The sequence below is a fragment of the Exophiala oligosperma genome, assembly GCF_000835515.1.
Source record: "Exophiala oligosperma strain CBS 72588 unplaced genomic scaffold supercont1.9, whole genome shotgun sequence".
In the NCBI taxonomy this organism is placed as follows: domain Eukaryota; kingdom Fungi; phylum Ascomycota; class Eurotiomycetes; order Chaetothyriales; family Herpotrichiellaceae; genus Exophiala; species Exophiala oligosperma.
The window spans coordinates 1,051,239-1,066,095 of NW_015622826.1; the positions used below are offsets into that span (position 1 = coordinate 1,051,239).

Genomic DNA, 14,857 nt, shown 5'->3' on the forward strand with positions numbered 1-14,857 from the left:
TCTCATCATCAACTTCTAGGTATCCTTGAAACCGATTCTCCTTCTCGAGGTGTTCCCATTCCTCTACTGTCAATTGAACATTGTTCTGTCCCATCTCCACAACATTCATCACTAGGGTTCGCTCAAAGCTCGCCTTTGAATTTGGGATACTATGCAAAGTTTGGAGCACAGGTGGACTCAGCCAGGAGCGGGTTCGGTGGAGACAGCGACTACTCAAGAGACCAGGCGAGTGCTTCAAATGCCCTTCGTCAAATAGACTTTGCCGACCAGTATCAATAGACAGGTGCTACTCTGCTTATGGGAGGACCGATACTGCTCTTCGAAACACAAACACGGTGGTCCGCAAGGAGTGACCCATAGCTGCGATTGGAAGGTTGTTCCACTACTCTACCGTCGACCCATACGTGGCTATGACGTCTCCCTATCGTCGAAGTCGGAAAAGATGTTGGATACCAACACAGTAGCTGCACGAGATCCAATGGATCCGAGACGATAATCTTCTTTGCGGGCTTGTTGTGATATGGGCCAACTCTGCAAAGAACTCAAGGGGGCTGTCAAACACATTAGGTGCTAAGCAGCCTTTACGGCATGTAAGACAGCTCAGAGCAGAATCCGCAGCGAGAAGCCTTGGGGCTGAGTGCAGTGTCTATCATTATGGCGCCGGTCAGCCGTAATCGAGACGAAGGGTCATTGAACCGACATCAGCTCGCTAAACACATGCATTCCCATATCAGGCAACCTCAGGCGGCAATGCCAACCGACGTATAAATTGGCTTAATCTCGATCAACGGGGAAGCTCATGTGCTTGTTCCGAGGTGTGAGCAAGGCACGGAGCCAGGGATGCATATCTCAAAAGCGGGTGATGAAATGTTGGCGAGGACTGCCTTGCTGAACAGCGAAAAACAATCACACCCGTCGACGCTCTCTCGCGGCGGGTCGTGCCGTGGGAAGGCTGGTGTTCCCCTACGTCCACGCCGCATGCACGCGTGGCCCCCTGCTGCATTGGTATTGAGGCTAAATACCGGGCTAGAAGCTTCTTGGAACCAGCCAAAATGTGCGGTGTACCATTCCCCTGGGCCGCCAGGTTTCATTCTTCGCGGGCCTAAGCTCAACCAGGTCAGAGTTGACCCCTGGTTCTCCGTAATAATGTGTTGGTCTTTCGGCTCAGCTGAAGATTGATTCGAAACATGCCAACGGCTGCGGCATTTTTTCTACTCCCAGCCTCTCGTTTGGCTGTTCGGCTGTATGCCAGGCCAATGGGATACTCTACTCTCCGTTACCACTTCGATGTACAACGACAACATCGGCGATCACGCTGCCAGACCATACAAGGCAAGGAGCGCCAAAAGTGCAAACGATGACACTGCACTGCGGTCTCAGACCAGAGCTGTGGTAGTATTGTGACACGTTACAACCCCGTTGAACCTGCCCACCAGTGTATTCGCAACATGAATCGCCATTCACTAGAAAGTATCGTTTTCCAAGGGCACACCTTTCACCGTGTGCGTGGATCGAATGTCTTGATTAGGACAATGCATGAAACCAAACAACCTGTCGGGAGAGACTGGGTCCTGCCCTTCGATGCAAGGTGACACCACGAAGCTGCACGACATCGTCACCAAAAAAGCCGTTTGCACCGACAGTCTGGTACGCGCTATCCTCTGACAGCTGTGGTTAAGCATATCGTCGAGCCGTCTTCGACTCCTGCCTCACGTAGTTGAACTTTGCCCTCCACATAATGGACAATTCCCATCGCTGCGGAGGGTCTCCCTCGGCCACCGGAAAGGTATCGTGGACGAGAAAAATTTCCCGGACATACAATTCCCCCATGTACGGCAGACGCCGCGAACTCAATTCCATGCATTCTTCAAGGACCGATGCGACGAGGGAACTCTAACTGCGGCCATCGAAAGCTCGGCGCCTTCGCCCTCGTACTACATCTAAGACATGACGCGGGACAGAGGGTGACTAGCAGCGCGTCAGAGGCGGCAGTCTTCTTGTGTTCCCGACAAGCCCTTTCCCGTCGCAAGAGAATAACACGCACAGTATTTATCAGCACGCAAACCACATTGGTAAAAGCTGAAACCAGGCAGGCAATGTTGCGATATATCAGGACGGCAGGCCCAAAGCTATGGGCCGAGATACACTTCCTCCTTACGGGCTACTGATGTAGTTGGTCGATCTTGAGGGCATCCACACAATCTCCAAGCGAGAGGTGGTCAATTACATAGGGAAGCTCATGTTGCAAATGTCTCGTGGACTTTGTTCTCCTCCGTACGAGGTACTCCGTACCCAGCGATCATTTGACGTCAAATGATCCGAGATTTCGGGTTTGGTTGACCAAAAACTTACCGCGGCCGGTCGATCTTGTAGAGGATGGATCTGTGTCTCGCACACTTGCGATCTTTAAGTTGCTCTGACTCGACACATCGCACGCTTTGATCAATCATAGGTAAGGTGATGATGCTTTTGGTGGCGAACTACCGGTGTGCGTGACTTTGGACCAGCTTTGGTCGCATACGGGGCAACGCACAGCGACTTTGGTGGTGCTGCACGATTCACTCAAGCACGATCAACCCTTTGAGTTTTTCGGGGGCATCCGGGCAAACTCGGAGGCAACTCGGACTCGTGTGAACTGGTCCAAACGATCCTCGAGGGCCGTAAGTGGCGTCGCAAAAGTCTGACCGCGTTTGACTCTCCTGGGACATTGACCCAAAGTTCTCCTTGACAAACATTAGGGGACATTTTTATTGCGAGATCCGAAGTCTTGCTCTAGCCGGACCTCACTAGCCAGATCATCCTTTTGCGACGTCGACAAAAAAGAAGAAAAATTACGGGACCCCAGGACGGCACGCCGAGTCGTTGAGCAGGCTGCTGGAACGCACCATTATTTTTCACTCCACCTCGACCGATTGCTGTACCGAGTTTTGCTTGGACTTTTTTGACGCACTTGACAAAATGTAGGCCCGCGGGCTTGGAACGAACCCTCGGTGACCAGGGGTCTGAACAGGGGGGTGGTTCGTCTCGGTAAAAGCAAAATAGCACTTGGACATGCGCCCCTCTCACACACACGCGGGACCGGTTGCCGTATTCAGTTTCAATCGAGAGAAATGGAAAACGTAAGTCGCCATCTGGTGTGAGTTTTCTAGTTCTTGTCGGGGTGTTGATGTCAGATCACTTTGTGGCACACAACTGACGGTGAGCGGGTTCCGGGGATCTCTTTTTTTTTAATTCATCATGGGCATTTAAAATTGTCATGGCACCCCGGGGGAAAGGAAGGGGGGGCGGTTCTCGGGGGCTTCGTTGTGAAGAACTCTGTGGGATGTAAGGAGGACTCGTGACTGCTGGAGTGTGACGACAAGACTTTTATTTCGAGAAACCAACCTAGATGACCATTTTAGTAAATTAAAAATAAAAACAGACGGACAAAGAAGACGAAGAAGATGGTGAGATTAGATCCTTCTACTACGGGGACAACTCTCTTTGAAGATGGGTGGTGAGCAAAGGATATATGTATACCTAGGTATAGCGCAGGGACACGAGAAGGTATGAAATAAATGATACAAGGATATGGCTCAACAAGGTCAAAATATTCTTGAACAAGGGGTTTGACAAAATGATTACTCTGTACTCCGTACTCTGTATCTTTAAAAAGCATTGAGGCTGAAGTGTTTTCATAGAGTAGTACTCTTCATTAGTCAACTCGGTGGAAACATGACTGGGTATTTTTATTTAGGTACGGAGTACGGAGTACATGGTATGGAATGGCCTGGCTTACGGTCAGCTCTCCTTGGGGCTCCAACTTCGCGAAATCCTTTGCCAAAGATTGCAATCTCTACGGAGTACAGCATGTAGGCTCAAACGAGGCTCTCAGTTTGATTGATGATGATGATGACGACTTGTAGCAATTTGTCTACCTACAGCTAACAAATAATTCTGATTACTATTACTTTAGCTACACTTTTGTTGTCAATCAATCCTCGCAGCCCTACCGATCGCTTTTGCCTTTTTGCTACCCAGACACGGGGAAGTTGTTGTTGATTTCGTGGCGGCGCGTTTTTTGTGACTATTCTTGCGCCTCAATGATGGGTTGGTTGATTGGGTTCGGTGAATTGGGACGCAAAAATACGTTGCTTACAAGTAGCATATTGGTAGCGAGTTCACCATCCTCAGCACTGCTTACCTAGGTAGTACATACCGGTTGATTACCGATTACAACCATTCATGTTATGGGGGTACTATGTAAGTACCTACCTAGGTGGAAGAAGAGCCCATCACGCGCAGTCGGCACAATAAGTCATGTCTGAACGAGAGAGTATGATCCTTTTCAAAGTCAAATCTCTGTTGATACTATACACAGCCTTGTTACACTCCCCCATCTGATCCTTATCGGAAAGTGAGCGTGAACAACAACTCAAAAACAGGACAGGCATTTCTGACAATTGGACTTCGAGCCTTGAGGCTGAGGATGGTTGGCTGGCCACCGTCAACAACACCGTGAGGTACATGAGGACACCATGAGATATATAAAGGTGAGAAAAGACTCGAACCTTTTGAGAACAGCAGAATCATCTTTCATTTTCCAAACAACAACAACAAAACTTGAACATTACCCTTTTTTTTCCTTGTGTCTTTTTCCTTTTGATCTGTTATCACACCTTCATTTTCAGCACCAGACAAAAAAAACCATTCGATCCATTCAAATTCATAATGAAGTCCATCGTCGCCGCCTCTCTCCTCGCCGCTCTCGTCGGTTACTCGACCGCAGCTCCATCATCATCGTCGTCCACCACCACTCTCCGCTTCGCCAAACGTGACAGACCCAACGGTTGCCCTGCTGGGGACCCCGGTCAGGTCGGCGTGGTCAATGCCATCAACGCCTGGAACAACGACGTCGTGACCGTCAACGGGTTCCTCGATTCAAGCACCATCGTACTCTCCGACCCCGACCAGCTCCTGGCCGCTTTGCAGACGGCCCTCCCCGCGGCCCAAGACGAACCGAACCAACTGCAGGTCCTGGCCTGCGAGAGCGACGTCGGGCCCGGCACGGCGGCTCAGGCGGCCGCCGACGACCTCTTCGCCGGGTTCGGGAACAACGTCCTCGTCCCCCTGATGAACATCATGAACTCGCCCGACGACGCCGACACGGTCAACGGCAACCTCCACACCATCAACCAGTTCCGCTGCTGTAACGTCCTCCCGGACCTGGACACCCTCTGGTCGTCGACCGCCGAGGACGAAGGGGTCGCCAATCAAGTCCCTCTCTCCGCCCCGAGGCCGAACGCTTGCAGTATCATTACCTGTTGAGCGACCTGAGTGACCGACCGACTGATACGGGAAGTACAAGTATTGGAGGGTCAATTCTGGTCATGGGACCTTGGTTGGATAGAGATGAGGAGAAGGAATGAGAGAGAGGGAGAGTGATGAATATGGGATTAATGATTTTTCTTTTTACCTAGCAATACTTTGATCTGGCTTTTTGTTGGCCTCGACGTTCGTTAGCTGTACATACATACACAAAGTAAATAGCAGTATAATATATTTCATCATGTTCTGAATTGGCTGTTCTCAAGGTCATGACTCCTGGACTATTGCTATGAGACAGGCGGCGATTCAACAGAGATTCTTGTTTGATTGAAGTGACAAGTCGAAGAGAGTAGAATAGAATCAGCGTGGAAAGTGATGTCCTATGTCCTTAGCACCCCATGGTTCGTGCCCAACACCAACTTGTCCACGGGGGATTAATTACCTACGATATGAATGGAGGGGTAAAATGAACGAATTGAATAGCTAATCATTTCTACGGAGTATTAATACTCCAAACTGCTTTGCTGTACGCATAAGCCGCCCCCAGCTTATTCCATTCGTTAGGCTCAGAACGGCGAGACACTCATTCATGCCCAGCTGATGGTTCACGAACGACCTTTGTTCTATTTCAGGACATCAATCTCTCTCCCAAATACTTTCTACTTTGGAAACATCGCCGGTCTCGATATTCATTCATACCCTTTCTCCTGAACCTTTTTGTTACCTGTCTCTCTCTCTCTCTCTCTCTCTCTGTCTCTCCCATCTCCAATTCCTCTCCCACCCGTGAGACGACCCTACCCATCTACATAGTACCCCTCCCAACAGGCCGGCCCTGTTTGAATTTCCTTCTCGAAACAGAACGAACGAGCCGCCGCTGCGGTCCCCCGGAGGTAACTCATCATTTGCTACGTACTTCGATCGTAGTTGCGAACGCCCGCACCCAGACCCAGTCATGGCTTCGCAGGCCGGCGCACAGAAGCCTCAGATCCAGCCATGTCGTTACAAGACAGGTGCGGCTTTTCCAAACTCACGTCGAGCGGAGGGCCGGGGCGGCGAGAACCGGTCGTCCGTAACGTGTGAGGCATGCGCTTACCCTTCCCAACAGGAAAGACTCTAGGAGCAGGCTCATACTCGGTGGTGAAAGAATGCGTGCACATCGACACGGGAAGGTATTATGCCGCGAAAGGTAGGGAAAGGTCCCTTGAGGGAGGAAGAGAATGAATGTCCGGGCTGATCGCAGGCACACACAGTCATCAACAAGCGACTGATGGCGGGACGTGAGCACATGGTGAGTCCCCCCCTGGGCCATGACATGCCATGTTGTCAAGGTCCAAGTGACTGATCGATTTACGTCGAATATAGGTCCGAAACGAAATCGCCGTCCTCAAAAGAGTGTCCGTGGGACATCGCAACATTTTGACCTTGGTCGATTACTTTGAAACCATGAACAATTGTACGAGAACCCTCGCGCCAGTTGATGTACTATGTGCGTGCGCACAAGTTCTGACATTGGGAAAACAAACGCAGTGTACCTCGTGACGGACCTCGCCCTCGGAGGAGAATTGTTCGACCGAATCTGCAGAAAAGGTTCATACTATGAGTCCGATGCCGCCGACCTGATTCGAGCCACCTTGTCGGCAGTCGCTTACCTCCACGACCACGGTATCGTGCACCGAGACCTCAAACCCGAGAACCTCTTGTTTCGGACGCCGGAAGACAATGCAGACCTTTTGATTGCCGACTTTGGATTGTCGCGGATCATGGACGAGGAAAGATTCCACGTCTTGACCACCACGTGTGGAACACCGGGATACATGGCTCCGGAGATCTTTAAGAAGACGGGTCACGGAAAGCCTGTGTAAGTTTGTCACGACTACCTAGGTACCTACCTATGCACCCCCCTTAGGCTTCTGTCGTCATTTCTTCTTTCCAAATTGCATACTGACTTTTTCTCATGTGATTTGAACGACCGACAGCGACATATGGGCCATAGGTGTCATCACGTACTTTTTGCTGTGCGGGTACACCCCCTTTGACCACGACAGCAACCTCGAAGAGATGCAGGCCATCCTCGCCGCCGACTACTCCTTCACGCCCGTCGAGTACTGGCGCAACGTGTCGGAGACGGCCCGGGATTTCATCAACCGGTGCCTGACCATCGACCCCCGCGCGCGCATGACGGCCCACCAGGCCCTGCAGCACCCCTGGATCAAACCCGAGGACCCGACCAGCCCGGAGAAGGCCCCCGGCGAGGGCCAGGACCTCCTGCCGACGGTCAAGAAGAACTTCAACGCGCGTCGGACGCTGCACAAGGCCATCGACACGGTGAGGGCCATCAACAAGCTCCGCGAGGGCGGCGGCTTGATGGCGGGAGGGGCGCACATGGACGGAGCGATGAGCGTCGACCCGAAACCCAAGGCCGAGATGGTCAACGGGAGCAAGGTGCTCAACGACCAGGGTCAGCAGATCCACGGCGAGGAGGCCGTGGGGGGTGGCGGCGGCGGCGGCGGCGGCGAGCAGCAGCAGCACGACGACGGGGACGCCATGGAGGTCGACTCGAGGGGCAACGCCCGGGGTCAGACCGAGGACCAGATTCAGCGGCAGCAGCAGAAGATCACCGACACGGTTCGTGGGTTGTGGGGGAGTAACAAGCACTGAATTGCTTTAAATCGATCTTGATTCGATGAGTTTTGGGTCTGTGGAGAGTTGATCGGTTAGCCTAGCCAGCCCGTGAGAGCCCAGATGAGATTGAACGACAATAGAAAGCCCTGAAAACAAAAGAACCAAGAAACAAAATTCGAAACAAAAAGAGAAGGTGAATCACGCTTCTTGAAAGCAAAAAAAGAGAATATGACGAATATGATGAAACCTTTTTATTTATTTTGGCGCTCTCCAAGAGTATTCCTCTACTGAGACACCCCCGGCGCAACGAGGACGTTACCAGCTAACCATGACTGCCGTTGCTCTTTTGCCCCAACACCAGTATCGGGACCGTACATAGCGCACGAGTATATCCCGTTGTTAACTCTACACAGATGAGGCAACTCCGTACAACACAGTAGATGCAGTACAATGCATGCGTCACTTTCCGAGGTTGGAGTTTGGGGAATCTTGGGTATTCTTACAAAGGTACCGCAACCCACTAAATGGTTCCTCGCGGTCTTGTCCCGTTTCAGGCATATATCTCACATCGGGTTCATCATCAGACTCCTCTTTTCTTCCTTCCTTCACACCCTGGCCTTTTGAATCTTTCAGTTTTCGTCGTCAAATCATATGTGTGGTTCCCGGTAATGCTTTTTCCCCGGTCGGACGTGGACTTGAAACCACTGGCCAAGCCCCCGGTGCTCATGTTTGCAACGAGCAATTGATCCGTCAGAGTGGATGGAAAGTCGAGCGAGCCGTCAAGAACCAACAAAATGTGGGAGCTTTTCCTTTCTTCTCCTTCGTTCTCGTCTTCTGACTTGGGAACAAGCTCGGGTCTGGTTTCGAGGCTTCACCCTCATTCTTGATCCATGCCTCCCGGCCCTCCTTGTCTGCCCATCTGTCGGGCCTTGAGGAGTTCGTCGCACAACAACAAGTTGCTCGCGATTCCCTGGCTGCTGGCGATGCTGTTCCTCAACACCCGGAAACTGTCGTAGACGCCCTCTTGCACGGGATCCATAGGCTCGCCGGTGACGAGGTCCAAGCCCACGACGTTGCCTTCGCTCTGTTCGTCCTGCAGGGCCGCCAGGGCATCTTGAATGTCGTGACCGCTGTTCGCCGCCAGAGTCTTGGGGATAATAAGCAGAGCGTCCGCGAAAGCAGCGACGCCCCATTTCGCTTTACCCTTGACCGATTTCCGCACGGCTTCGGAATTGAGGTGCGCGGCGGCCGCGATCTGGAAGGATCCCGCACCGGGGACGACGCACCCGTCGACGATGGTGTTGTACACGCTGCGCAGGCCGTCGCGCACCGCGTCCGTGATCTGCGTGATGGTGTGTTGGTTGGGGCCCTTGATCAAAAGGGTGACGGACTTGGGGTCCTTGACTTCCTCGACAAAGGTGAATTTCTCTTCGCCCAGCGTGTGCTCGTAGACGAGGCCGGCCCAGCCGAGTACACTGGCGTCGAGGTCGTCCACGCTGTTCTGTGCCTGTCCGCCACACACGAGTTGTAGACGCTCCATGTTGCGTCGTTTGGCGCGGCGCAGGGCCAGTATGCCGTTCTTGACGAGCACATCCAACGACAGCGGGTCGATACCCTTTTGGTTGATCACCACGAAGGATTTCTTTGGGTCGGATCCGCAGACTTCGTTCTTCAACGCGATGATTTTGCGCAACTTCTCGTCGACGAACCTTCGCTCGGATGCGACCAGCTTGTCGCGCTGCTCTGCGGAGCTGTAGTAAAAGCCAGAGTTTATTTCGGATTTTTCATATTCCAGTGACACGTTCAGGGTCAGGATGTATGCGTTCTCGAGTCGTTTGGGCATGTCCGGATGCCGGGCGCCATGGTCGAGGACAAGGCCGCGGATGAGTTGTGTGTCAGAGGCGAGTTTGTGCTGCAGCTTCATGATTTCGATCATGTGCAGGTCCGGTTTCTGTGGCGGTCGGTGGATGGCCAGGACGGCATCGACGATCGAGGGCGTTAATTGTTCGGCCAGGGTTCGATTGATCTTTGTGGAGAGAGACGTGCGTGCGATCGAGAGGAGAAGATCTCTGTCGATGGGTCTGGTGATTTTGAAGGTGTCGAGGAACTTGAGGGTTTCCGTCTTGGCCAGCTCGAAGCCGTCCGTCAATACACGGGGGTGAAGTCCCTCTTGGATGTATCTGTCCGCCTGTTTCAAGAGTTCGCCGATCATGAGGACAACTGAAGTGGTGCCGTCGCCCGTGATGTCGTCCTGTGCGGTGGCTGCGCGGGCGATGAGGGTTGCGGTGGGGTTTTGGATGGACATTTCTTTGAGTAGTACCGCTCCGTCTTTGGTCAATTTTATCTGTCCACTGCCGTCGACGAGCATCTTGATCGTCCCGGAGGGGCCCAGGTTGGACTTGAGGACATCCTGAAGGCCTTCGCCTGCGTTGATGTTGACCCGCAGGGCCTCACCGCGGCGCCTACTCTCGGCCTTGGGGTTGAGGAGTTGTGTGGCTGCAATCGGCAAAAGTTAGTAGAGAGTTGATGGGAAAAGTACCGAACGAGAAGACATACCAGACATTGGTGAAAAATGTATGAGGGAGGGATCAAGACTGGATTGAGGTTGTGTTGGAGCCTGTCATTGGGAAATACATACAGTACCTGGGAGTCTCTATCACAAACTTATCCCGCAGGCGGATTTGATGCCAAGAGAAAATGTAAATTCACGCCTGACTCTCACTTCCTCTTTGGGGCTAGGGGCGATGCTGCTTTATAGCAGGCTTTATGCGACGTCTATTTAATATGTATCGTACCGAGACAGCTTACCACTACGACTTTGATAGCGGAGTTTGGTCAGAACTCATCGATCATGATGAAGTGACCGAGCACAGTAATCATGACTTGAGCGTAGCGGAAGCCGCTGCTGTAGCAAACATTGGGAATTGGCTACGATATCAGCGTGTCTTCTATTTCTCTTCATCAACAAGTCGACGTCTGAAGAACTTTTCAGTCATTCGTTACACTCCTTTGCAGAGCCCTGCTCGTCCCTTCTTCGCCATTGTACATACTACAGGATCCCCACATTGTCCCGGAAGGCTCTCTCTCGAGATAACCTCGTGAGCCTTGTCGTCGCCTACGGGCGCTCGTTTTCCTCATTAACCCCACAAGATATTCAGTTTCTGGAGGCCCTTCTTCGGTTTTGGAGGAGGCTCCGGGTTGTTCTGGGCGTGCTCGATAAATTTGCGAAGGGGTACGGCCGGGAGAGGCTTGATTTTGGTTTGCCTCAAGTACTTGTGGCCCACGTACAGAATGCCCACGACGGGCAAGTTGAGATAGTTGGAGACGAAGGTCTCGGTCGACCATTGGCCGTGGATGAAGGTGTTGAACCCACCGGTTATGTAGAGCAACAGGAAGCAAGAGACCGAAGCCCAGCTCGCGTACGGTTGAAAAGGGGCTGCCCAGGGGAGCTCGGTGTGACGGTTGACACCCTGGGCTCTGGTCGCGTAGTAGTAGCGCAGGTAGATGACCAGAATTAGGATAAAGTTCACCATCGTACTGATGGCCACCATGTCCTGCAGCCAGCCGAACACGTTGGCAGAGCTGCTCGACAGCGTCATGAATCCGAGACACATGAAGATGCCGAGGAAGGAAACCGCCACATATGGCACGCCAAATCGATTGAGGCGTAAGAAGATGCGAGGCGCGTGTCCGTGTTTGGCGAGTCCGTAGAGCACTCGCGGTCCACCGAGCATATTCGAATTCGCCGACGACCACGCGGACGTGATGACGATGGTGTTGATGATACTTGGTACCCCCTTGATTCCCGCGCGGACTGCGGCGATGACGAACGGGGACTGTGAGGCTGTGCCGGTGCTCCTGAGGTGGTGATGATATTTGTCAGCGAAACCCGTAGAAGAGAAAATACCAGGGGGAGAGGGGCCAGGGTATAGGGAGAATACTTACTTGAGCAGATGCGGATCGTTCGAGGGTACGACCAGGCCGACCATAAAGATGGAGATGACATAGAACATCAGGATCCTCGCAAAGATACGCTTCGCTGCTTTTGGAATACTTCGGCGCGGGTTCCTCACCTCGGCGGCCGCGAGACTGATGTTCTCACTGCCGGAGAATGCATATAGGGCGTTGACCAAGGTCTTCCAAAAGCCTGTTCAGGCAACGCACGCATACGTGTCAGCAGGGACAGTCACGTAAGAGGTCGAAACGAACTGGAATCAATCCTATTAACTCACCGAGGAAACGACCCAAAGATCCTGAGATACCGAGATACTGAACAAACGGCCCCGGGTGTTTCCAGTATCGGAAGCCAATGGCTCCGCCCTCAGGGCCCCCGCCACAGGTGATAACCAGGGCCATGATGTTGATACCAATAATGAGCATGATTTTAAGTATCGCGAACGTGAATTCAATCTCTCCATAGACCCTGACAAAGACCAGTGCGACGAGCAGAAGGGCGACGGAAAAGATGGTGATGAAGACGGCACTGCTAATGGAGGTGGTCCAGTATTCCACTAGCACCGATGCCGCAACCAGTTCTGCGGGAATTGAAACGGCGTACGAGTAAATCTGATTCCAACCCATGGCAAAAGCAAGGGACTTGTCGACAAAGTAGTCGGCGTATCTCACGACACCGCCGCTGAGCGGCACCAACGCACCCATCTCCCCGACGGTCAGCACGACCGAGGACACAAACACTCCCATGATGGAATACGCCAGGAAAGCACCTAGCGGTCCCGCGGCGGCGATGCCTCGTCCGGAGTTGAGGAAGAGACCAACGCCAATGCACCCCGCGAGAGCAATCATCTGAATGTGCCTCTGGTGAAGACCCTGCTTCATCAGGCCGATCTCCTCGAAGTCACTGTCATAGATGGATCCGGTTTCTGCATAATGGTCGGCGGTGGTCTGCGTGCCAAAGTCCTTGTCGTTGTCGTGTCCGTCGGCGAAGGTGGAATCCGGGGACTTTTCCAAGTCAATGGGTTCCACGGAATGTCCGTCGATGGGTGCCACGGAATTCGACATTCTGGAAGATTGCCTTCTGCAAGAACCCAGCAAAGTGTAGGATGAGTGCGGGAATCAGCCTTGGACTCGATGTCAAATAGTGTGGGCGCTCCCTTTCCGAGCAGAAAGAAGAATTCCTTTCACGACCTGCCGGGGGCTCTGAAGGTATTTGATGCCCTGGAGAGTCACGTCCATCTCCCCAGGCACTTTTGTAGTGTTGTCCATCTGATCGTCGATTGATGGAGGAGTTGTTATCTCGATTCTACACAGTCCAAAGAAGCCGGGGCCTCGCCAACACCTACACTACACCCTTTGTTGGTCAAGCGTCTATAGTCGATCACTCTCTTCTTTGAGCGGAGGACGAAGATCAACGTGAAGGTGGAATGACGACGCCCGTTCTCGTATCAGACAGGCAACCGGCACCCAGCCCGGCAAAGAGGCTGATTGGTTCCGGGACACTGGTGGAGCCTGAACCGGCAATGTTCTCGTGCCGGTCCTCATGGACGTACTGTCCTCCGTATTGTGGTGGATGGAGAGCAGATGCTCAGAGACGTCCGATGAGTTCGAAATGGAGAACTCTGACCATCGGTTCAGACGGCGAGAAGTGAATGGAGGTGGTGAAAAGCGAAGGCCAAGTGGACTCGGGCTTTGTCTAAGGCAGCTCAAACCCGTCAAAACTTTACGTACAATACTGCCTCATCGCCATTGGCGTAATGGACCATTCTAGTAGAAATCGCTACAGCTATGTTTTGTCCTTCAATCGTTTTTGCCGAGATACGGAATAGCGATGTCTCGTCCACGTCCATGTACTGCGCCCTTGACCTCGTGGCCTCGATCGTTTGTTGGCTCTCGTGGTAAGAAAATAGCCCCCGATCCCAGAATGTCGCCTTCTTCCTCTGAATATTTCCGTGAGCGGTCGATACGCAGCTGGGAGGTTTCGAAAAGTCGAGGAAGTCCAGTCTCTTTGAAGGCGACTTTTTGTCCTTTCCTGTCGGCCAAAATCATCTCGGCAAGACCTTTGGCCGACAACCATATGACGGGCATGCCATGCCCGTTGAATCCCGCAATGATGAATTGACCAGGCCTCGATGGAACGGGGCCAATATGGGGAGCCGTGTCGAACGAATAGCCCATAACGCCAGTCCAGGTGTTGGAGACTGCGGCTGCCGAGTCTTCCCACCCACGAAACGTCCGTTGCATGTAGTGATCGTAGTAGCCCTTGGCCGCGTCAATTTGCACGCTATCGTCGATGTTCCCGTACCACTGGGACCGAAATGGTCGAAACGTCGTTTGCGCGCCCCCGACAATGATACTGCCATCTGTGCGTGGGATCAGGTATGAGACGATCTGATTTTCATCACGAATGATGTATGAGTTGGTGAGGCAGGGCGGCGGCGCCCGGGCGGAGCTGCTGGAATCCTTGGAGGTGTCGACGTGGCAGCAAGTGCCCTTGCATGGAATGATGCTGTGCACGTACTCCGGCAGCACGCCGGACACATACGCATTGGAAGCATGCACGACCTTTGGGGTCACAATCGCTCCGCGCTCCGTCTCGATCACGACAAGATCAAGGCAATCCTCGTCAGGCCGGATTGAGGTTACCGGGGTGTTGGTCTGTAGATTCAAGCGACCTGTCTGTAAGATCTTCTGCAGGAGACTGAGGATGAATTTGTACGGCCAGACCGTTCCGGCTGTGAAGGAGGCAGCAGCCTTGGCCCCTTTGATACCTGAATACTATAACAGCCCATTAGCAATGATTGATAAGAGACAAGAAAGCGCGCGTCATCCTAGTCCATGGAACCTACCCCTTCGGCTTGGCTGGGATCAGTGATGAAGAAGACATCCTTCATGTATTCGAGGTCCTGGCTAACCAAAAAGTCGTACGCAGCTTTGGCCTTTTTTGCTCCCTCCTCATTACACCAGACGTCGA

At 52.8% G+C, this 14,857-nt stretch overlaps 3 protein-coding genes across 4 annotated transcripts; 1 reads left to right on the plus strand and 2 right to left on the minus strand.

Annotated features, from left to right (window-relative positions):
• The first annotated feature begins 5,872 nt into the window (after positions 1 to 5,872).
• Positions 5,873 to 8,198, plus strand: PV06_08958. Of its 2 annotated transcripts, XM_016410350.1 has the most exons (6): positions 5,873 to 6,317; positions 6,413 to 6,493; positions 6,558 to 6,595; positions 6,670 to 6,760; positions 6,835 to 7,165; positions 7,284 to 8,198. In XM_016410350.1, the coding sequence occupies exons 1-6, from the start codon at positions 6,260 to 6,262 to the stop codon at positions 7,963 to 7,965; spliced, it is 1,281 nt and encodes a 426-aa protein (XP_016259372.1). In that variant the 5' UTR covers positions 5,873 to 6,259; the 3' UTR covers positions 7,966 to 8,198. The 2 variants fall into 2 exon arrangements, with proteins under 2 accessions (XP_016259372.1, XP_016259373.1); XM_016410351.1 differs by having other exon boundaries at positions 5,873 to 6,493.
• On the minus strand, positions 8,174 to 10,570 carry PV06_08959 (T-complex protein 1, zeta subunit). The gene is made up of 2 exons (XM_016410352.1): positions 10,486 to 10,570; positions 8,174 to 10,425 (listed from the first exon to the last, which is right to left on the minus strand). The coding sequence occupies exons 1-2, from the start codon at positions 10,490 to 10,492 to the stop codon at positions 8,807 to 8,809; spliced, it is 1,626 nt and encodes a 541-aa protein (XP_016259374.1). The 5' UTR covers positions 10,493 to 10,570; the 3' UTR covers positions 8,174 to 8,806.
• Positions 10,571 to 10,879: 309 nt separating this feature from the next.
• On the minus strand, positions 10,880 to 13,155 carry PV06_08960 (uncharacterized protein). Its single transcript, XM_016410353.1, has 3 exons — positions 12,162 to 13,155; positions 11,875 to 12,076; positions 10,880 to 11,787 (listed from the first exon to the last, which is right to left on the minus strand). Exons 1-3 carry the CDS (start codon positions 12,946 to 12,948, stop codon positions 11,067 to 11,069), a joined length of 1,710 nt encoding a protein of 569 aa, XP_016259375.1. The 5' UTR covers positions 12,949 to 13,155; the 3' UTR covers positions 10,880 to 11,066.
• Between the last annotated feature and the right edge of the window lie 1,702 nt (positions 13,156 to 14,857).

Bases quoted from the DNA above. Each gene is read 5' to 3' on its own strand.
- PV06_08958 (XM_016410350.1), top strand. From the start codon at position 6,260: ATGGCTTCGCAGGCCGGCGCACAGAAGCCTCAGATCCAGCCATGTCGT. The intron at 6,596-6,669 runs GTGAGTCCCCCC...CGTCGAATATAG, and splicing joins TGGCGGGACGTGAGCACATG to GTCCGAAACGAAATCGCCGT. The intron at 6,761-6,834 runs GTACGAGAACCC...AAACAAACGCAG, and splicing joins CTTTGAAACCATGAACAATT to TGTACCTCGTGACGGACCTC.
- PV06_08960 (XM_016410353.1), bottom strand. From the start codon at position 12,948: ATGTCGAATTCCGTGGCACCCATCGACGGACATTCCGTGGAACCCATT. The intron at 12,077-12,161 runs GTGAGTTAATAG...TTGCCTGAACAG, and splicing joins ATCTTTGGGTCGTTTCCTCG to GCTTTTGGAAGACCTTGGTC. The intron at 11,788-11,874 runs GTAAGTATTCTC...TCACCACCTCAG, and splicing joins AACGATCCGCATCTGCTCAA to GAGCACCGGCACAGCCTCAC.